Source organism: Vollenhovia emeryi, unplaced genomic scaffold, assembly GCF_000949405.1.
Source record: "Vollenhovia emeryi isolate VEMERY1.0 unplaced genomic scaffold, V.emery_V1.0 DF939126.1, whole genome shotgun sequence".
Taxonomy (NCBI): Eukaryota; Metazoa; Arthropoda; class Insecta; order Hymenoptera; family Formicidae; genus Vollenhovia; species Vollenhovia emeryi.
Genome location: NW_011967240.1, coordinates 30,926 through 53,565, shown reverse-complemented (window position 1 = coordinate 53,565; position 22,640 = coordinate 30,926). Strand labels below are relative to the sequence as shown.

The window sequence follows — 22,640 nt, the reverse complement described above, 5'->3', positions numbered from 1 at the left end:
GAAAATGGCGGTCATTTTAACAAAAAGGTCAATTTTTTAGGGTAAACCTTTTTGTTAAAATGACCGCCATTTTCTTAAAAATCGAAATTTCGTAAAATCCCTACGTACACCATTAAAAATATTGTTGTTAATAGGAACATTCTTTGGTTTTTTTCTAGGAGCCACGTACAGAGCGGAATTTGACACGCCGTCTAACGGTATTCCTTCAATGGAATGTATTTTGGCGCCACCTACAAGAGATTATTTTTAACTTTTTCATTTTGTAATTACAGATTAAAGTTACATTAATGAATGACTAAAACCTTTTTTGTTTCTGCGCACACTTTGTATGCAAAAAAATTCATGAAAAACGCCTCCAAAATCGCAGTCAAAGGTGGTATCCTGCCTTAATCAATTATTTATACGTTACGTAAGGTAATAATATACAATTGCTGAGACGTATTAATAATGCATATTTATTAAAAAAGACTACTAATGACTAATGATGACTAATTTTAAAGATGTCAAGATATCCGTCAATAAAACAAAATCATGCATTGTGGAATTACATTATTTATGAAATATTAATTGCAGATCTTTCATCGCAAGACTGTGATATCTTCAAGAACTGTAGCACAATTAACATATATGTAGTGATGGTACCCACCATCTAAAAGGACAATATAAAACATGTTAAATTTTTTTAAATTAATTAAAACAACCGATCGATTACTCACAGCAGTGAGGAACGTTGCGTCCACATTGAAAGCTTTGGCAGAAAATGTATTTCCCCCATGCAATATTTGTAAGGAAAACAACTGCAACTGTAATGTTAAATTGTAACAGTGTCATATGGTTGGAAGATTTAATTATGCTTAAGTAGATATCACACATAAAAATCATAATAGTATAGTATCGTATGTTATAAGAAAAATATATAAATCATATTGCATGTTTACCTCATTTTTTATTTGCTCATTTCTGCTACTATTAAGTACATCATGAATCGTAGTACGGATCTTTTGAGCTTGATTCTTGCCAGTTTCGCAAGCCCACACAACAAATGTTAACTTTGTAATATGATATGTTATGATCATTAAGAACATGTTAGTGATTTGATCATTCGAATTCATAACTTTATCATACCATTGAATTACGTTGAAGTAATAGTACAGTCCTAAAATGATTTCAGTAAACCCAAGTGCTATTGTAGCAAGAAGTTGCAAACTGAAAATTATGTTCAACTTCTGTACTGTCTCGTTGATCATCAGATATTGCTTTTGCAGAGACTTAATTTTCATAATCAAGAGTGGATTTGTCTGCTCGTAATGAGATATGGTAACATGCAGTTCTTTGTTTATTGTAAATTCTTGTATATGTAGAAGTCTATTGTTAATATCCTTGTAACAGGCCTTCAATATGCAAACACAATTTATATACAGCATGTCCATTGTAAACAACAGTAAATCTGTATATAGGAAAACTATCATTTCCAAGCTATTTACGCCTGTGATGAAATAAAATCGAAAATTGGCGCACATTAAACAGGAGGTACCAAAGATGTCTTTGGAGTGAATTAATCTTGATAACTTCTGGTAAGGCTCTGGAGACAATCTCGAAGAGATCTGCATTACGGTTTGTAGCAAGCGCATTCGCAGCCTGCTCAAGATGAGTGTGACGATAGCTATAAAACCAGCCAATATACAATAGGTGCCTATTTCAAGAGACGCGGTTATGTCTTCAAACTTTGTAAAAATCTTAAAAAAATCGTACTGATACAGTATTCTCAGATGTAAAGCACATAATGCACAGGTAATTATAATCGATAAGGTATAAAGCGGTTTTGAAGTCTCGAAGACCGAATTGGTAACGTTGTATGGAAATGTTCCGACAATGCGGCACAATGTAAAGCAGGGATACATCAAACTTTGAAAATCTGTGGCATAAAAGAGCTGCCACCTTTTTTGCATTTTGCTGTTCACTTGTTTTTGAAAATTTATCAACATACTGATTAACAATGTTTTAGACGAACAATAGTTTAAACCTTATAAATATCAGCCTAGAAATTGTTAATCACGTTATTGACGCACTTGTAATACGAACAGGATTACAAAATCCTTCTTTTAGATTGAATTCTTAAGATTATTTTTCCACTACATATACGTAAATAGAAATAAACTCTTTTTTTTTCATTTACACTTAACAAGTGTCAGTTTATATGCGATATGCAATAATACTGCGAGCAGTTGCTGCGACAAAGTATAGAGTGTTAATCGGTCGTATGTTAGTCATGGAGTAACCATGGAGCTCCTTAATCTATTATTTACACTATGCGGTATGTAATGTAATAATAAGTAATTGCTGAGACGTACTAATAATGCATAGTTATTCAAAAAGGCTACTAATGACTAAGGATATGACTAATTTCAAAGATACCAAGATACCCGATATTAAAATAAAATAATACATCGAAGGTTGCAATTGTTATTATTGCACTAATAAACCCGTTACCTTACGTCATTGAAAAACTTAATTGATGTTTTATTTATAAATTCAACTTAAATTGCAAACAGTGTGCATCAATTGTACAAACTCCTTGGTAATTATACATATATGAAATCTTTAAGTATGATTATGTTATCATTTAAAAAATGATATTTGTGAAAGAAATAATAATTTAGCTTTTGGTGTATTGGTAGAAATATGTCGCTGCGGATGCATAAGCTTAATCATTACTAGGATTCCTATTGCATCGTCATTTTATATCTCCTTATTAAGTGTCACAGAAAAAGGAAAATTTTTAGAATATTTTATATAAGTATGACAGAGCGATCAAAATTAGTTTTTCACCCAGATATCTTTTTACTTAAACATGATACACAGAAATCTGAGCGTGCCACTTCTCGTCTCTGACGTTATGATTTCCAATACGGTCTTCGCGAGCTCAGGAATCTTAAATAAGATTTCAAACGTAGATTTCACACGTCGGTTATATATTTTTATTATTTTTATTATTTTTTATTATTATCCAAAATAAACTTTACTTTGTATTGAGTTTTATTTGCATTAATTTTTTAAATTCTTTAAATTTTTTAAACTTTAACGCAAAGGGTAAATTAAAACGTAAAATTGTTTAAGATAGTCAATAAAATGAAGAAGATATCTTCCTTCGAAATTTATTACGCCTTTTATTTTATTATATGGAATATTCGAGATTTATTTGAAATTTGAAATAAATTTTGTACGTTGGCATTAACATATGATAATGATAATATTTTAATTCACACATGATAAAATCTTATCTATGTACATGTATTTGTATATATACGAATAACTATTGCCAAATGTGAAAACAATTGTCTTTGTAATTTGTTATCTTTTTTGCAGAATTACATTATTCATGTAGTGTTAATTGTATATGTTTCATCGCAAGACTGTGACATCTTCAAGAATTGTAACAAAATTAACGCGTACGTTGTAATGGTACCCACCATCTAAAAGCACAAAATATAAACATATTAAATTTCTATAAATTAAAGAAATTAAACGATTAATTACTTACAGAAGCGAAAAATGTTGCGTCCACATTGAAACCTTTGGCCGAAAATCTATTTTCGCCATGCAATAATTGTAAAGAAAACAGCTGCAACTGTAATGTTAATTGCAAAAATGTTAGAGGAATGGAAGATTCAGTTATTATATTCAAGTAGATTTCACATCTGAACGCCACCATATAGTATATGTTATGAGAATGTTATAAGAAAGCTGTATAAATTATATTGCACTTTCACTACCTCAATTTTTATTTGTTCGTCTCTGCTGCTGTTAAGTACATCGTGAATCGTAGTACGGATTTCTTGTGCTTGATTCTTGCCGGTCTCGCAAGCCCACACAAGTAATGCCAATTTTATAATGATATCTATTGCGGTTAGCAAGAACATTATACTGAACATTTCATTCAAATTGATGATTCCGTTATACCATTTTACTACATGAAAGTAGTGGTAAAATCCAAAAATGATTGCAGAATAGCTTGATATTATCGTAGCATGAAGTTGTAAACTAAAAATTATGTTCAGCATTTGTACTGTTTTGCTGATCATCAGATGTTGCTTCTGCACGTTCTTGAGTTTTATTATCAGGAATGTATTTCTCTGTTTATAAAACAACATGGCAACGCGAGGTTCCTTGTTTATCATAAAATCTTGCATGTGTAGAAGACTATTGTTAATTTCCTTGTAACAGGCTTTTAATATGCAAACGCAGTTTATGTATAGCATGTCCATTGCAAACACTAGTAAAACTGTATATAGTGAGACTATTGTTTGCAAAAAAGGTAAGTTTGTTATATAGGTACATGTAAAAAATTTGCAAATAAGATAGAAGAAACCAAAGATATCCTTTGCGTGAATTAATCTTGATAACTTCTGGTATGACTCCAAATCCAGTTTCAAAGAGATCTCCATTATGATCTGAAGCAAGCGCATTCGCGACCTGCTCAAAACGAGCGTAACGATTGCTATGGAAGCGGCCGATACACAGTAGAAGATAATTTCAAAAAAAAAGCTTGTGGCCTCAAATTTTGTGACATTTATAAAAGTATTGTACTGACAGAGGATTGTGTATTCGCAAAGACATAAAGCGCAGGTAATGATAATCGATAAGATATAAAGTGGTTTTGAAATCTCGAACTTCAACTTATTGATCTTGTACGGGAATATTCCCAGGATGCGGCACAATGTGAAGCAGGGATACATCACACTGTGAAAATCTGTGGCATAAAAGAGTTGCCACCTTTGTGTTTTGCTTATCATTTGTTTTAGAAATATCCTCGACATAATTACTGAAATGTCATATGCGGACGAACAATAATCTAAATTGTCTGAATATTAGTCTAAAAGTTACTAATCACTATTATCAACACATTTTGAATTAATGTAAGCATGATTGTAAGATCCTGTTTTTTAAATTTAATGCTTAAATTAATTTTTCCACTGCATATGCATCAATCAAAATAAGCCCTTTCTTTTCCACATTTACACTTAACAAGTTCCAGTTTAATACTGTGAGCAGTTGTTGCAACGAAGTATAAAGTGTTAATCGATCGTATGTTAGTCACGAAGTAACCATGGAGCTCTTTAATCTATTATTTATAACATGTGGTACGTAATGTAATAATATGCAAAATTGCTGAGACGTACTAATAATGCATAGTTATTCAAAAAGGCTACAGGCTAATGGTTAATGGCTAATGATGACTAATATCAAAAATGCCAAGATACCCGATAATAAAATAAAATAATACATCAAAGGTTGCAAATGTTATTATTGCACTGATAAGCCCGTTACATTATGTCATTGGAAAACTTACTTGATGTAAATAATCAATCAATTGTTTCTACATAACTGGCTATGTATTTAATTTGTCACGACGTTTCGACTGCAAATCGCAGTCCTCTTCAGGTTTGTTTAAGAGACAAGCATTTACGGATACAAATTATTGTGGTAGCAATAAGTCTTATACGTAATGTTCGTCAAATAATTATAAATCGGTTCTTTGAATTCGAGCAACGAGCAGGATCCATGTGTCCATACATCTGACAATGAGAGTATATCACGATGGTCACAGCGCACACATCCGTCGTTAAGTCAGTAATGACGGTTACTTGATGTATTATTTATAAATAAAAATCCAAATTGAAAACATTGTGCATCAATTGTACAAACTCCTCGGCAATTACATATAAAATCTTTAAGTATGATTACGTTATCATTTAAAAAAATTATTACATATTTGTGAAAGAAATAATAATTTAGCTTTTGATGCATTGGTATAAGTATGTCGCTGTGCATGCATAAGCTTAATCATTACTAGGATTCCTATTGCATCGTCATTTTATATCTCCTTATTAAGTATCAAAGAAAAAGGATAATTTTTTTGGAATATTTTATATAAGTATGACCAAGCGATCAAAATTAGATTTTACCTAGATATCTTTCTACTTAAACATGACACAAGAAATCTTAATGTGCCACTTCTCGTATCTGATTTCGTTGACGATTTCGTTGACGATTTCGATGACGTTATGATTTCCAATGTGGTCTTGGCAAGCTCAGGAATCTTAAATAAGGTTTCAGATGTAGATTTCACACGTCGGTTATACATTTTTTAATATTATACAAAATAAACTTTACTTTGTATTGATTTTTTTATTTGCTAATTTCTTTTATTTTAACGCAAAGGATTAATTAAAATGTAAAATTATTTAAGATATTCAATAAAATGAAAAAAATATCATCCTTCAAAATTAATTATGCCTCTCATTTGATTATATGAAATATTCAAGATTTATGTGAAATTTGAAATAAATTGTCGTGTATTGTGACACTAACATTTACTATTAACATGATAATGATAATATTTTAATACACACATGATAAAAGTTTATCTACTTACATGTATGTGTATATATACGAATAATTATTTACAAATGTGAAAACAATTTTCCTTGATATCTTTTTGTAGAATTACATTATTCATGTAATATTAATTGCAGATCTTTCATTGCAAGACTGTGATATCTTCAAGAATTGTAACAAAATTAACATGTATGTTGTAATGGTACCCACCACCTAAAAGCACAATAAAAAATAAAAACATTAAATTTCTTTAAATTAATTAAATTAAACGATCGATTACTCACAGAAGCGAAAAATGTTGCGTCCATATTGAGACCTTTGGCCGAAAATGAATTTTCGCCATGTAAAGTTTGTAAAGAAAACAGCTGTAACTGTAATGTTAAATTGCAAAATTGTTACAGGATTGGAAGATTCAGTTATTATATTCAAGTAGATTTACATCTAAAAGCCACAATATAGTATATATTATAAGAATGTTATAAGAAAAGGGAACAAGTTACATTGCACTTTCACTACCTCATTTTTTATTGACTCATCTCTGCTGCTGTTAAGTACATCGTGAATCGTAGTACGGATCTCTTGTGCTTGATTCTTGCCGGTCTCGCAAGCCCACACAAGTAATGCCAATTTTATAGTGACATATATTGCGGTTAGTAAGAACATTACACCGTACATTCCATCAAAATTGACGATTCCATTATACCATTGTACTGTATGGAAGTAATGGTATAGTCCAAAAATGATTGAGGAAAAGCTTAGTACTATCGTAGCAAGAAGTTGCACACTGAAAATTATGTTCAGCTTCTGTACTGTGTTGCTGATCATCATATGTTGCTTCTGCAGATTCTTAAGTTTTATTATCAGGAATGAATTTCTCTGCTTATAAAACATCATGGTAACATGTGGTTCCTTGTTTATTATGAATTCTTGCATATGTAGAAGACTATTGTTAATTTCCTTGTAACAGGCCTTTAATATACAAACGCAGTTTATGTACAACATGTCCATTGCAAACACTAGTAGAATTGTATATACTCCAAATATCATATACATGATAGGAACGTTTTTTGTCACATAGGCATATGTAAATACTTTGCAAATAAGATAGAAGGAACCAAAGATATCCTTGGCGTGAATTAATCTTGATAACTTCTGGTAGGACTCCAGATCCAATTTCAAAGAGATCTCCATTATGATCTGAAGCAAGCGCATTCGCGACCTGCTCAAAACGAGCGTAACGATTACTATAGAAGCGGTCGACATACTGTAGCAGATCGTTTCAAAAAAAGTAGTTACGGCCTCGAATTTTGTGAAGTTTATAAAAGTTTTGTACTGATAGAGGATTGTGCATTCGTAAAGACATAAAACACAGGTAATTATAATCAATAAGATATAAAGTGGTTTTGAAATCTCGAACTTCAACTTATTGATCTTGTACGGGAACAGTCCCAGTATGCGGCACAATGTGAAGCAGGGATACATCAAACTTAGAAAATCTGTGGCATAAAAGAGTTGCCACCTTTGTGTTTTGCTTTTTACTTCTTTTAGAAATATCCTCGACATAATTAATGAAATGTCATATGCGGACGAACAATAATCTAAATTGTGTGAATATTAGCCTAAAAGTTACTAATCACTATTATCAACACATTTTGAATTAATGTAAGCATGATTGTAAGATCCTTTTTTAAATTTAATGCTTAAATTTATTTCTCCACTGCATATGCATCAATCAAAATAAACCCTTTCTTTTCCATTTACACTTAACAAGTTCTAGTTTAATACTGCGAGCAGTTGTTGCAACGAAATATGAAGTGGTAATTCGTATGTTAGTCGGGCAGTAACCATGGAGCTCCTTAATCTATTATTTACACTATGCGGTATGTAATGTAATAATAAGTAATTGCTGAGACGTACTAATAATGCATAGTTATTCAAAAGGCTACTAATGACTATAAGGATGACTAATTTCAAAGATACCAAGATACCCGATAATAAAATAAAATAATACATCAAAGGTTGCAAATGTTATTATTGCACTGATTAGCCCGTTACATTATGTCATTTGAAAATTTACTTGATGTATTATTTATAAATAAAAACCCAAATTGCAAACAGTGTGCATCAATTGAACAAACTCCTCGGTAACTCCTCGGTTAAATATGAAATCTTTAAGTATAATTATGTTATAATTTAAAAAATGATATTTGTGAAAGAAATAATAATTTAGCTTTTGATGTATTGGTAGAAATATGTCGCTGCGGATGCATAAGCTTAATCATTACTAGGATTCCTATTGCATCGTCATTTTATATCTCCTTATTAAGTGTCACAGAAAAAGGAAAATTTTTAGAATATTTTATATAAGTATGACCAAGCGATCAGAATTAGTTTTTTACCTAGATATCTTTCTACTTAAACATGACACACAAGAAATCTTAACGTGCCACTTCTCGTGTCTGACGTTATGATTTCCAATGTGGTCTTGGCAAGCTCAGGAATCTTAAATAAGATTTCAGATGTAGATTTCACACATCGGTTATACATTTTTTAATATTATACAAAATAAACTTTACTTTGTATTGATTTTCTTATTTGCCAATTTCTTTCATTTTAACGCAAAGGGTAAAATAAAATGTAAAATTATTTAAGATATTCAATAAAATGAAAAAAATATCATCCTTCAAAATTGATTATGCCTCTCATTTGATTATATGAAATATTCAAGATTTATGTGAAATTTGAAATAAATTGTCGTGTATCGTGACACTAACATTTACTATTAACATGATAATGGTAATGTTTTAATACACACATGATAAAAGATTATCTACTTACATGTATGTGCATATATGTATACGAATAACTATTTACAAATGTAAAAACAATTTTCTTTGATATCTTTTTGTAGAATTATATTATTCATATAATATTAATTGCAGATCTTTCATTGCAAGACTGTGATATCTTCAAGAATTGTAACACAATTAACATGTATGTTGTGATGGTACCCACCATCTAAAAACACAATAAAAAATAAACATTAACTTTCTTTAAATTAATTAAATTAAATGATCGATTACTCACAGAAGCGAAAAATGTTGCGTCCATATTGAGACCTTTGGCCGAAAATGTATTTTCGCCATGTAATGTTTGTAAAGAAAACAGCTGCAACTGTAATGTTAAATTGCAAAATTGTTATAGGATTGGAAGATTCAGTTATTATATTCAAGTAGATTTAACATCTAAAAGCCACAAAAAATATATTATAAGAATGTTATAATAAAAGGGTACAAGTTACATTGCACTTTCACTACCTCATTTTTTATTGACTCATCTCTGCTGCTGTTAAGTACATCGTGAATCGTAGTACGGATCTCTTGTGCTTGATTCTTGCCGGTCTCGCAAGCCCACACAAGTAAGGCCAATTTTATAGTGACATATATTGCGGTTAGCAAGAACATTACACTGAACATTTCATCCAAATTGACGATTCCATTAAACCATTGTACTATATGGAAGTAATGGTATAGTCCAAAAATGATTACAGAAAAGCTTTGTACTATCGTAGCAAGAAGTTGCACACTGAAAATTATGTTCAGCATCTGTACTGTGTTGCTGATCATCATATGTTGCTTCTGCAGATTCTTGAGTTTTATTATCAGGAATGTATTTCTCTGCTTACAAAACATTATGGTAACATGTGGTTCCTTGTTTATCATGAATTCTTGCATATATAGAAGACTATTGTTAATTTCCTTGTAACAGGCCTTTAATATACAAACGCAGTTCATGTACAACATGTCCATTGCAAACACTAGTAGAATTGTATATATTGAAAATATCATATATATGATAGGAAAGTGTGTCATATAGGAATATGTACATAATTTGCAAATCAGATAAAAGGAACCAAAGATATCCTTGGCGTGAATTAATCTTGATAACTTCTGGTAGGACTCCAGATCCAGTTTCAAAGAGATCTCCATTATGATCTGAAGCAAGCGCATTCGCGACCTGCTCAAGACGAGTGTAACGATTGCTATAGAAGCGGTCGATATACTGTAGCAAGTAATTTCAAAAAAAGTAGTTGCGGCCTCGAATTTTGTGAGGTTATAAGTTTTGTACTGATAGAGGATTGTGCATTCGTAAAGACATAAAACGCAGGTAATTATAATCAATAAGATATAAAGTGGTTTTGAAATCTCGAACTTCAACTTAGTGATCTTGTACGGAAATAGTCCCAGTATGCGGCACAATGTGAAGCAGGGATACATCAAACTTAGAAAATCTGTAGCTTGAAAGAGTTGCCATCTTTTTTGTACTTTGCGTTTCACTCGTTTTTGTAATTTTAACGACATATTGATAATTAAATAATGAAGTGTGTAGAACAATAATTTAAATCGTACAAGTATCAGTCTAAAAATTAATAATCACAATTATCAATATACACTTCTACACAATGCAAACATAATTGCAAGTTTTTCGTTTTAGATTTAATGCTTTAGTTTATTTTTCCACTGACAAGTCAATTGGAATAAATTGTTTCTTTTCCATTTACACTTAACAAGTTCCAGTTTAATACTGCCAGCTTTTCTTGCATCGAGGTGTTACTTGATCATATGTTAGTGACGAAGTAACCATGGTACTCTTTAATCTATTATCTATATAGCACTAAACAATATATACTGTAATAAAATATAATTTCTGAGATATAGTAACAACGTATTTAATTACTCAAAGTAGGAACTATGGAATATAGTGTGTATTTAAATCAATTATTCCTAAAACTTAATTAATAATAACTTCCTGAGTTAATATTATGTATTTTTATACACAATATTAACTCAGGAAGTTATTATTAATTAATTTTTAACATACATTATTGTATAATATATTGACAAGCATTATGCTATTTACAAGAATTTCGCGATTTTTGTATTTTAAGGACGATATTTTTAAAAACACATGTTCTCGCGAATGCATGTTATGTGTCTACGTTACCAAGTTTTAGTAAAATAATATTTTGTATATTTAATTCATTTAATTTGTTAATTTGATCAATAGTATTTATTGTTTGGCCTTAACTTAAAATTAATTGGAATTATAAAATATTTTATATTCATAAACCTATTAAAATATACAAGGATGTTTGAAGAAGTTACAGTAAAAGTTACAGTAAATTAACAATATTTCATAATATTAATACCCCGGTTATTTTAAACACGGAATAGAGAAGTTGTTGCAATGATGTAAGAAATGTATTAAAAAGGACGATGATTATGTAGAAAAATAATATCTTATTAGCAAATTAAAATTTTTAAAATCTCTAATTCAATTATACATATATCTCAAAATATTTCATTTACTGTTACTTTTTGAAATATCCTTGTATTTAAGATTTTCTTTGGTTTTCTTAACTTATAAATATTGTATACCATTTTATTGTAAAATTGTGCGTTATTTGGAAATACTGATATCTGGAAGATGAGAAGATAACAAATGTAATGCTAATGAATTGAGTTATAGGATAATGCAAGGACAGTGCTATTATCTTGATTAGAATTAATTATTTAAATTGGAACAAACTGATATACTTTTCTAGCTGATGAAATGAACAGATATGATATGCCTTAGAGACAATGATTAAATAGTTTTACAGTAGGTGCCAAGATCTATCTATCTATTAGTAGGTGCCAAGGTATCGTACTTTAGCGATAATAAAATTAAGTAATTCATCGAAAGACGCAATTGTTGCTATTCTAACGATAAACCGATAACATTATTATAACCGGATATTTTCTTTTAATGTTATACTCTCATATACAGTTGATTTGTTTTAGATGCCACTTAATAATCATTTACATATTCTTATGTCTTATCTTTATTTTCTTGATAATAAAAATACATTGCTCCAACTGAATTATTTAAACAAAGTGTATTTTATTGCACTAAAATACAAAGTGTCTGTATAAACTAAAAATTTAATAAGAAATCTATACAATTTATTAATAATAATAATAATTACAATTATAATAGATGCTAATTTTTATCGGTTGGGAACTGTGAGCATAATGATGTATAAGTGTAGATTCGCAACAAAAACTGATACATAATAAATTCACTGAACTAAAGCAAGATATGAAATATGTAAGACGTTAAATTCGATCTCCCAAAGATATCAAACTTATATTAGTAAAGAGCAATGACATTTTAAAAAGTTATGTAAACTCCTTTTTTTAAAATCCGAAAGATTTTTTTGTAAAATCGATAGAACAAGAAGGCAATAAGAGCCGACGCAGGATGTCAGTAGTGAACAGATTAATGTATAAATTTTTAAACAAGTTAAACGTTTCGATTATCTTACGTGATCTTCTTCGGTAACATGTAACATAAATAGAATGAATTAAATATATCGCAGAATAATAATTAACCTAAATATTAATTAAGAGCAGAAACTTAATTTAGACGAATGATTATTACAACAAAAAACGGATCTCGTTATACACGACAAATAACAATCTCACTAGATGGTGGCTGTCGGAATATTTGTTTTTATTTTGCTGCGTTGGCTCAGATATCTGATCACCTAATAAAGGACTACTGAGATATCACTAGGATTCAAGTTTCAGATACACTTTGCTGTATAATAGTAAAATGTCTCCGGATCTCTATTTATATAATGTTCTTCCTATTTATATTTGTAGAATATGTTAGGAAAGTTTCATAGTTTAAATTTACATATTTTGTAGTTTACAACTACTAACAATTCTATATAAGTATAAAGCATATCCCCTTGTTTGATTATCTCTTTTATTATAATTGGGTTACTTGTGCGATATTGATTTTTTATCGCAAGAATGTGATATAATTAAAAATTGTATCAATATCAACATGTATGTCGTAACACTGCCCACCATCTAAAAAATATAAACAATATAGATGTTATTAAACAATTTAAACAATTGGTTACTTACTGCTGCGAGAAGCGTCGCATCTACAGGGAATCCTTTGGTAGAAAATATACCTTTGTGATGCAGTATTTGTAAAGAAAACAGGTGCAACTGCAATGTCAGATTACAAAATAATCAAATGTTGGAACGAAAAAATGGGATTCACAAATGTAATTATATTAGGAGATTTAAATGTTTCAAATAATCAATTAGCATACAGTACATTTTTAGAAAAATATATAAATAAAATTGCATTTTTATTTACCTCGTCTTTGATTTCTTCATCGTTAGTGTTGTTAAGTAGGTCGTGAATGGTGGTACGAATTTGATAAGCCTGATTCTTGCAGGTTTCGCAGGTCCAAATAAGTAGCGTTATCAGTATACCGTGATACATTATGCAGCATAAAAACGTGTCAACAAGATATTTATCAAAAGTAATACGTAGCCCATTGTGCCAGCGTACTATGTAGAAGTATAACTCAAAAGTAATATTAGAAAGAATTAAGATCATAGTAGCAATCAGTTGCAGACTGAAGAATGTATTCAGCATTTTCACTGCGTCACTAACTCTCTGATGATGTCCTTTCAGGTTCTTAAGTTCTATTAGCAATAATTGATTTCTCTGCTGGTGATGGATCAACATAGGAATGCATGGCTTTGTATTGTTCGCCACAAGCCTTTGCATGTGTGCTAGATTATCATTAATATTCTTAAAACAGACTTTCAATATATAAATACAATTTGTGTATAACATATTTATCTGAAATACCAGCAGAGGACTGTATATTGATAATACCAGGGAGCCCAAAATGTCATAAACTTGTTGTTTAGAAAAATATACGTATATTATTATGACTGTAAAAATAATACTCGAAATATCCTTGATATGGATTACTCTGAACAGCTGTTGATACGATTTCGGAGGTAATTTCAAAGAGATCTTTAAAATAATCTGTAACAAACGCATTCGTGGACCGCTTAAAACGTGTGTGATGATCATTATAATACTACAGAATGTATAGAAACAGACAACTTCAATATTCTTGGTTATGCTTCCCAAAGTGATGTTAGAAATGATGATATTGTAAGCGAATAACATATTTAAAATGCAGACAATACAGACAATCACAGTCGATATTATGTAATACACTTTTGAAGCTTTCAATGACGAATGGTTGATCTTGTATGGAAATATTCCGAGAATACGGCCAAATATGAAGCAGGGATACATTAAAGATTGACAGTTCGTGGCATGGAACAGCCACCATTTTCTCCACATTTTGCCTTTGAAATGTCGTTGCATTTTCAACACGATTAACAGAAGTTCTTAGGAGAATAACAATCTATATTATAATCAGGATATTATTAAGCACCACACTTAATGTACACGTAATTACGTGAGGTTCTTTTTTAAATATAATTTTCAAGTCTTCTTTGTCTCTTCATCACAAACATGTAAACTAATATGGATCCCTTCGTTCTATCTACACTGAACGAATATAAGTTTGAAACTATGAGCAAATGCAGCATAGAAGAAATAAAGCTATAGAAATCATTTGTTAGTCGTAAAGTAACCATGGCGTTCTTCGATCGGCACTAATCATTTTTTAATGTATAGAAAGATAAAATGCATAATGAAACGTCGTTTGTTGTAGCATATAACTTAATTAATTATGTATACACATATGAAATAGGAATTACAGACTGTACAACATTTGCATAAATTAGTAATTCTAAAAGATCCATTATTACTGATTCCGACTTCATATTTTCTCTTTGTACACATAATACATAAGATATTTTTCTCTTTGATTAAGTAATACATATTTCCTTTTATATAACTCAATTTCTTATGTGTGTGTTATTGATTGTAGAATTTCCATCGCAAGAATGTGATGTGATCAAAAATTGTATTAAAATTAGCATATATGTTGTGATACTTCCCACCATCTAAAAATATGTAATAAAGAAATAATGTATGTTTTATTTATCAAAACAAATAACTGGTTACTTACTGCAGTGAGAAGTGTCGCATCCACAGTGAGACCTTTTGCCGTAAATGTATTTTCGCAATGCAATATTTGCAAAGAAAAGAGTCGTAGCTGCAATATTAAATTGAGAAATACTTTAATGCACGGACAAAAAAATAATATTGGCAAACAATGTCATATTTCAATAAATATGTAATACTTAATGTTTAGAAAAATTGTATTATCATGGCGTACATTGTCAGACAAATATACATAAAATTATATTTTTACTACCTCGTATTTGATTTGCTCATCTTTGGTGTTATTAAGTATATCATGAATGATGGTGCCAGTTTCTTGGAACTGATTCTTGCAAGTCTCACAGATCCACACAAGTAACATTAGTTTTATAACAAAATGAGCCATGTATATGAAAAACGCCTCCAAAATATGCCAATCAAAACGAATAAGTAATAATTCGTGTTGCCAACGCGCTATATAGGAATACAATCTAAAAGTGGTATTGGTAAAAACTATGGCTATAGTAGCAAGAAGTTGCAAACTGAAGATTATGTTGAGTGTTTGCACTGTTTTGCTAATCGTCAAATGTTGTTTCTTCAAAGTTTTCAGTTTTATTAGCAGAAATTGATTTCGTTGCATGTGGCAACTTGACATAGAAACATATGACTTTGCATCGTTTATTATAAGCTGTTGCATATGCAGAAGATTGTTATTGATATTCTTGAAACAAGCCTTTAATATACAAGCACAATTTGCGTACAACATATTGGTGTGAAATTCCAACAATGATATGTACGTTGCGAATATAAATAGTAGGGTAGTTCTCCAGTCCTGTTCATATTTGTAAGGCATATTTGTAAAGCAAAATATATTATTTTGCACGATAAACAAGATGGTCCCCAAGATATCCTTGACATGTATAAATCTGGATAATTTCTGATATGATTCCGAGGATAGTTTTGAAGAGATTTCCAAAATAGTCTGTAGCAGGCGCATTCGTGGAATGCTCAAGATGTGCGTGATGATTATTATCACACTGTTTAATATAAAGTAACAGATAACCTCAAGATTTCTGGTTACGTCTCCATAAGTAATTGTTTCAGAAATTGCAAGACCATAAATGAATACCAAGTTACAAGCACAACAAATGCAGACAACCATAGTTGACAGGATATAATATGCTTTTGAAACCTCGAAAATTGAAGCGTTGAACTTGTACGGAAATATTGCAAAAATACGGCAAAAGATGAAGCAGGGGTACATTAAAGATTGAAAATCTGTGGCGTTGAATAGTCGCCATTTTTTTTGCATTTTACACTTGGTACACTTTTGAATTTTTAAACTAAACATAATTGGTAAATGTTCATAGAAGAATAGTCTACATCACAATCAGCGGTCTATATGTTATTGACTAATACACTGAATTTATATTGGTAATTAGTGTTTTTCTTTAAGAAAGAACGTAATCAAGTCTGTCTCTACATAACAAATGCGTAAACTAACATAGAGTCACTGTTTGTCCTGTCTATACTCGATGAATTTATGCTTAAAACTGCAAGGAAATGCTGTGTCAAGTGCAAAGACTTAGCTGCAAAAACTATATGTTATTTGTGAAGTAACCATGGCGTTCTTCGATCGGGAAATTTTTCATTCTTAGGATAGATTGCAACGCGAATAGGGTGTAATTGCTGTAATATATGACTGAAGAAATTATATGCGCACGATAGATACAAAGTGGGAAATATAGACTTTTGTCGACATAGTAACTCTAAGAGGTTTTTTTATTGCAAGATTGTGTCGTGATCAAAAATTGTACCAAGATTAACATGTATGTTGTTATGCTGCCCACCATCTGAAAATAATTCCCAAGATAATATATGTTTTATTAATAAAAACAAATAATTGATTACATACTACTGTGAGAAGCGTTGCATCTATAGTGATACCTTTAGCCGAAAATGTATTTTCGCAATGCAGTATTTGCAATGAAAACAGACGTAACTGCAACATCACATCGAAAAGAGATTAATGTAGAAATACAAAAATAATATTGGCAAACGCAATTATATTCAATAATTTGAATATTTGCAAAATCGCATTAGTATACAATTCATTTTCAAAACCATTACCTCTGCTTTGATTTGTTCGTCTGTTGTGTTATTAAGTATATCGTAAATGGTAGTAGTAATCTTTTGTGCTTGATTTTTACCAGTCTCACAAGCCCACACAATTAGTGTTATTTGTATAACATAATACAACACAGTTGTTAAAAACGCATCGAAAATATGCCAATCAAGACCAATAAGTAACTTATCTTGCCAGTGTATTACAAAGAAGTACGAATGCAAAGTAATTTCAAAAAAGGACATAATTATAATAGCAAGAATTTGCAGACTGAAGATTATATTCAACATTCGCACCGTCCGGTTAATCATCAGATGCTGTTTCATTAAAGTTTTAAGTCTTGTTAGGAAAAATTCATTCCTCTGTATAAGGCAAATGGAACTGGGAACAGATGACTTCGTATCGTCTGTAAGTCTTTGCATATGTACTAGATCATTGTTGAGTTTTTTTAAACAGGCCATTAATACACAAACACAATTTATATATAACATATTCATCTGAAGCACTAGTAAGCCCATATATATATCCAATAATAAAGTTAGAACATGTAAACAATTACGTCGAAACTCCTTCCATTCCACTTTAACAAGATATATTAATACGTGCGCGACTAACAACATGATCACCAAGATATCCTTGATATGTATCAGTCTGGATAATTTCTGATATGATTTCGAGGATAGTTTCGAAGAGATTTCCAAAATAGTCTGTAGCAGGCGCATTCGTGGAACACTCAAGATATGCGTGATGATTACTATCAAACCGGTTAATATAATGTAAAATACAGCTCCAATATTCCCAATTATGCCTCCATAAGTAATTTGTCCAGAAATCATAATAGCATGGATGAATACCAAGTTAGCAATGCAACAAATGCAGACAACCATAGTTGACAAAATATAATACGGTTTTGAAATCTCAAAAGTTGAAGCACTGATCTTGTACGGAAATACTCCGACAATTCGGCAAAAAGTGAAGCAGGGGTACATTAATGATTGAAAATCCGTGGCGTTAAACAGCCGCCATTTTCTTTGCATTTTGCACTTTTGAATTGTCAGACTAAACATTATAGCACAGATATATGTATAGAAAAATAAGATTTTACACTCTAATCCACAGCCAAAATGTTGTAAACTACTACACTGTATTAATATCGATATAAGTGCACCTTTTGTAATAATAAATGTAATCAAGTCTGTCTCTTCGTAAAAAATGCATAAACTGACATAGAGTCTTTGTCCTAGCTACACTCGATGAGTTTAAAATTAAAACTGCGAGGAAATGTAAAGCACAAAAGACAAAGTTGGAAGCTATTTGTTGGTCGTAAAGTAACCATGGTGTTATTCGATCGGCCTTTCTCATTCTTGAGATAGATTAGAACGAATTCTGTATAATTGCTGTGACATATGACTGAACTAGTTCTATACGCACACAATAGATGCGAAATGGGAAATATAGACTATGCCCACATAAAAACTCTAATAGATTTCTTAATAATGATTGCTGCAAACTTAATATTTTGTTGCTTCATAAATTTTTCAACGTAATACTTAAATATGTACCTACAATTTTTAAACTTTTTTTGTACGACTATATTTCTTTGAGCGCAATAAATATAATGCATTCCTAAACGTATGACGTTACAAGATACACATATTCAAAATCTATACAAAAATTAATATATTATATATGTTATACATATACTTATATTATATGCTGTAGATTACTGAATCTTTTCTATATGAGGTGTAATTATTTTGTATTAATTATTTGTTTTCTATTAATCCTTATTGTAGCCTCTATTTTCCTTATCTTACTCTTCCGATTAAAAGATGAAAGAGTTGTATCAATTAAACCTAGATAAAAAAGTAAGTTTTGTTTCTTCAAAATGCGAAGAATATTTGCAAAAGTTAAAGTTTTAGTGGTGAAGAAAAGTATACAATTTAACAATAATTCTTAGTATTATACTTTCATAGCTTTGCTGTGCCAAACAACTGTTGATTATTGCAGAACAATGCACAATATATCATTAAAGACAAAACTTAATATATTAAAAAGAAATTATTATTTATGATACAGAATATAATAACTCATACATTTTAACATGATCAGCTTATTGTACCGATATACCAATACATGCATTAATTTTTTTTAATTTTATGCAAGAGCAATTTAGAAAATTACAATTTTGCAAGGTATTTACAGCAACATATATTTTTTATACATTTATTGCAATTCACATATACCATAAATGTAAAGTAAGAAAATCACGCTAAAAATATATTTGCAATTTAATATTACTGCAAATATAGGAAAAAATTACGTATCAATACGTACATTTATACATGTATATACACGAGCAATTCTACGAGTATAGAAAGGCCATCTTCTTTACTTTTATAATTAACATGTTTTTTCTTATACAACTGAATTATCTATGTAATATTAATTTCAGATTTTCTATTGCAAGAGTGTGTCATGATCAAAAATTGTACCAAAATTAACACGTATGTTGTTATGCTACGCACCATCTGAAAATAATTCCCAAGATATAAATAATAGGTACATGTTTTATTAATAAAAATTAATAATTGATTACTTACTGCTGTGAGAAGCGTTGCATTTATAGTGAGACCTTTAGCCGAAAATGTATTTTCGCAATGCTGTATTTGCAAAGAGAACAGACGTAACTGGAACATAAGATCCAAAAGAGATTTATGTAAAAATAAAAAATGATATTGGCACACGCAAATATATTATTAATTATTCAATAATTTGAATATTTAAAAAATCGCATTAGCATTCATTTTATATTTTCAAAACGATTACCTCTGCTTTGATTTGTTCGTCCGTTGTGTTATTAAGTACATCGTAAATGGTAGTACTAATCTTTTGTGCTTGATTTTTACCAGTCTCACAAGCCCATACAAGTAGTGTTATTTGTACAACATAATACGCCGTAGTTGTTACAAACGCATCGAGAACATGCCAATCAAGACTAATAAGTAACTTATCTTGCCAGTGTATTACAAAGAAGTTCAATTCAAAAGTGATTTGAGAAAAGAACACAATTATAATAGCAAGAAGTTGCAGACTGAAGATTATGTTTAACATTCGCACCGCCCGGTTAATCATCAGATGTTGTTTCATTAAAGTTTTAAGTCCTATTAGGAAAATATGACTCCTCTGTATAGGGCAAACGGAACCGGGAACAGATAACTCCACATCGTTTGTCAGTCTTTGCATATGTATTAGATCGTTGTTGATTTTTTTAAAACAAGCCTTTAATACACAAACACAATTTATATATAACATATTCATCTGATGCACTAGTAAGTGCATATACGTATTCAATGCTAAAGTTAGAACATGTAAACAGTTATGTTGAAACACCTTCACTTCCACTTTAAGAATATATATATACATGTGCACGACTAACAAGATGATCGCCCAGATATCCTTAATAAGTATCAATCTGGATAATTTCTGATATGATTTCGAGGATAGTTTCGAAGAGACTTCCAAAATAGTCTGTAGCAGCCGCATTCGTGGAACACTCAAAATGTGTGTGATGATTACTATAAAACCGTTTAATATAAAGTAAAATACAGCCCATACGTTCATGATTGTATCTCCGTAAGTAATTGTTCCAGAAATTATAATACCATGAATGTATACCAAGTTAGCAACACAACAAATACAGACGACCACAGTTGACAGAATATAAGACGGTTTTGAAATCTCGAAAGTTGATGCACTGATCTTATACGGAAATACTCCGACAATACGACAAAAAATGAAGCAGGGATACAATAATGATTGAAAATCCGTGGCGTGGAACAGCCGCCATTTTCTTTGCATTTTGCACTTTTGAATTGTCAGACTAAACATTATAGCACAGATATGTGTATAGAAAAATAAGATTTTACACCATAATCCACAGCCAAAATATTGTAAACGACTACACTGTATTAATATCGATATATTATAGGTGCATCTTTTGTAATAATGAAAGAAATCAAGTCCATCTTTCCGTAAAAAAATGTATAAACTGATATAGAGTGTTTGTCCTAGCTGCACTCAATGAATTTAAAATTTAAACTGCGAGGAAATGTGTAAAGCATAAAGAACAAAGTTAGAAACTATTTGTTGGTCGTGAAGTAACCATGGTGTTATTCGATCGGCCTTTCTCATTCTTGGGACAAATTAGAACGAATGGTGTATAATTGTTTTGACACATGACTCACTAAATTGTGCACACATGAAACAGAAAACAGAGCTCATAATGTCCGCATAAATCAGTAACTTTAAAACATAAGAATTACATTAAAAGTTCTATGAAAATATGACATTTACATTTTGAGAAACATATCATCTCAGTTAGTAAATTTAAAAATATAATTGGAAATAGAGTTATAAATAAAAATTATTACTTCAACAATCTTACATTAAATACTTACTATTTCAAAGAAAATTTTAGATTTTTTAAAAGTCACTTATAAAGAGAGAGGTTGTTAGGTGTTAAAAAATTATAAGGAAAAATTGTCACAGTTTTAAAAGTTTCTTTTATTTCAGTGTTAGATTTAATCTATGTATAACTGTATTTATCCGCACATTTATTATACAGGGTGTCTGATGCAAAAGTAGCAATTTTGGAAATAGCGGTAGATTGGGTTAAACTAAGGAGAAATATCATGTACCGAGGTACAAAGTAACAATAGTTATCAACATATAAATTTATACGTTTGAGCGAATGAGGATGCAGGAGATGGTAGGCCGGACTCGGAAAGCATTTAAGAAAATCGATCGATGAGCGGGAGGTGGAGCAACGCGCGAGATACACCGTGGTGGAAAAAAACCTTGGCCCGGCGGGGAGCGCGGCGCGGGCGGCGAGCGCGGCAGCGAGCGCGAGCAACGGGCGACCCAAAACATAAACATAGTATCTCGCGCGTCGCTCCACCTCCCGCTCATCGATCGATTTTCTTAAATGCCTTCCGAGTCCGGCCTACCATCTCCTGCATCCTCATTCGCTCAAACGTATAAATTTATATGTTGATAACTATTGTTACTTTGTACCTCGGTACATGATATTTCTCCTTAGTTTAACCCAATCTACCGCTATTTCCAAAATTGCTACTTTTGCATTAGACACCCTGTATATTAAAGCCAATTG

The 22,640-nt window shown here is 30.7% G+C and overlaps 8 protein-coding genes across 8 annotated transcripts; all 8 read right to left on the bottom strand.

The window, feature by feature from the left end:
* Nucleotides 1–419: 419 nt before the first annotated feature.
* On the bottom strand, nucleotides 420–2,800 carry LOC105568942. Its single transcript, XM_012025021.1, has one exon. It carries the CDS (start codon nucleotides 1,983–1,985, stop codon nucleotides 879–881), a length of 1,107 nt encoding a protein of 368 aa, XP_011880411.1. The 5' UTR covers nucleotides 1,986–2,800; the 3' UTR covers nucleotides 420–878.
* A 473-nt stretch (nucleotides 2,801–3,273) lies between these two features.
* Nucleotides 3,274–5,509, bottom strand: LOC105568941 (putative gustatory receptor 23a). Its single transcript, XM_012025019.1, has 3 exons — nucleotides 3,774–5,509; nucleotides 3,542–3,628; nucleotides 3,274–3,473 (listed from the first exon to the last, which is right to left on the bottom strand). Exons 1-3 carry the CDS (start codon nucleotides 4,815–4,817, stop codon nucleotides 3,378–3,380), a joined length of 1,227 nt encoding a protein of 408 aa, XP_011880409.1. The 5' UTR covers nucleotides 4,818–5,509; the 3' UTR covers nucleotides 3,274–3,377.
* A 1,007-nt stretch (nucleotides 5,510–6,516) lies between these two features.
* On the bottom strand, nucleotides 6,517–8,243 carry LOC105569154 (putative gustatory receptor 28a). Its single transcript, XM_012025353.1, has 3 exons — nucleotides 6,916–8,243; nucleotides 6,684–6,770; nucleotides 6,517–6,612 (listed from the first exon to the last, which is right to left on the bottom strand). The coding sequence occupies exons 1-3, from the start codon at nucleotides 7,960–7,962 to the stop codon at nucleotides 6,517–6,519; spliced, it is 1,230 nt and encodes a 409-aa protein (XP_011880743.1). The 5' UTR covers nucleotides 7,963–8,243.
* A 1,078-nt stretch (nucleotides 8,244–9,321) lies between these two features.
* LOC105569153 (putative gustatory receptor 28b) lies at nucleotides 9,322–10,208 on the bottom strand. The gene is made up of 3 exons (XM_012025352.1): nucleotides 9,717–10,208; nucleotides 9,487–9,573; nucleotides 9,322–9,417 (listed from the first exon to the last, which is right to left on the bottom strand). Exons 1-3 carry the CDS (start codon nucleotides 10,206–10,208, stop codon nucleotides 9,322–9,324), a joined length of 675 nt encoding a protein of 224 aa, XP_011880742.1.
* Nucleotides 10,209–12,775: 2,567 nt separating this feature from the next.
* LOC105568939 (putative gustatory receptor 28a) lies at nucleotides 12,776–14,819 on the bottom strand. The gene is made up of 3 exons (XM_012025017.1): nucleotides 13,618–14,819; nucleotides 13,377–13,463; nucleotides 12,776–13,319 (listed from the first exon to the last, which is right to left on the bottom strand). The coding sequence occupies exons 1-3, from the start codon at nucleotides 14,653–14,655 to the stop codon at nucleotides 13,227–13,229; spliced, it is 1,218 nt and encodes a 405-aa protein (XP_011880407.1). The 5' UTR covers nucleotides 14,656–14,819; the 3' UTR covers nucleotides 12,776–13,226.
* Nucleotides 14,819–17,189, bottom strand: LOC105568940. The gene is made up of 3 exons (XM_012025018.1): nucleotides 15,617–17,189; nucleotides 15,368–15,454; nucleotides 14,819–15,302 (listed from the first exon to the last, which is right to left on the bottom strand). The coding sequence occupies exons 1-3, from the start codon at nucleotides 16,691–16,693 to the stop codon at nucleotides 15,195–15,197; spliced, it is 1,272 nt and encodes a 423-aa protein (XP_011880408.1). The 5' UTR covers nucleotides 16,694–17,189; the 3' UTR covers nucleotides 14,819–15,194.
* Nucleotides 17,125–18,710, bottom strand: LOC105569152. Its single transcript, XM_012025351.1, has 3 exons — nucleotides 17,473–18,710; nucleotides 17,290–17,344; nucleotides 17,125–17,195 (listed from the first exon to the last, which is right to left on the bottom strand). The coding sequence occupies exons 1-3, from the start codon at nucleotides 18,532–18,534 to the stop codon at nucleotides 17,125–17,127; spliced, it is 1,188 nt and encodes a 395-aa protein (XP_011880741.1). The 5' UTR covers nucleotides 18,535–18,710.
* Nucleotides 18,711–19,718: 1,008 nt separating this feature from the next.
* Nucleotides 19,719–21,596, bottom strand: LOC105568937. Its single transcript, XM_012025016.1, has 4 exons — nucleotides 20,861–21,596; nucleotides 20,297–20,749; nucleotides 20,071–20,157; nucleotides 19,719–19,998 (listed from the first exon to the last, which is right to left on the bottom strand). The coding sequence occupies exons 1-4, from the start codon at nucleotides 21,356–21,358 to the stop codon at nucleotides 19,903–19,905; spliced, it is 1,134 nt and encodes a 377-aa protein (XP_011880406.1). The 5' UTR covers nucleotides 21,359–21,596; the 3' UTR covers nucleotides 19,719–19,902.
* Nucleotides 21,597–22,640: the final 1,044 nt, after the last annotated feature.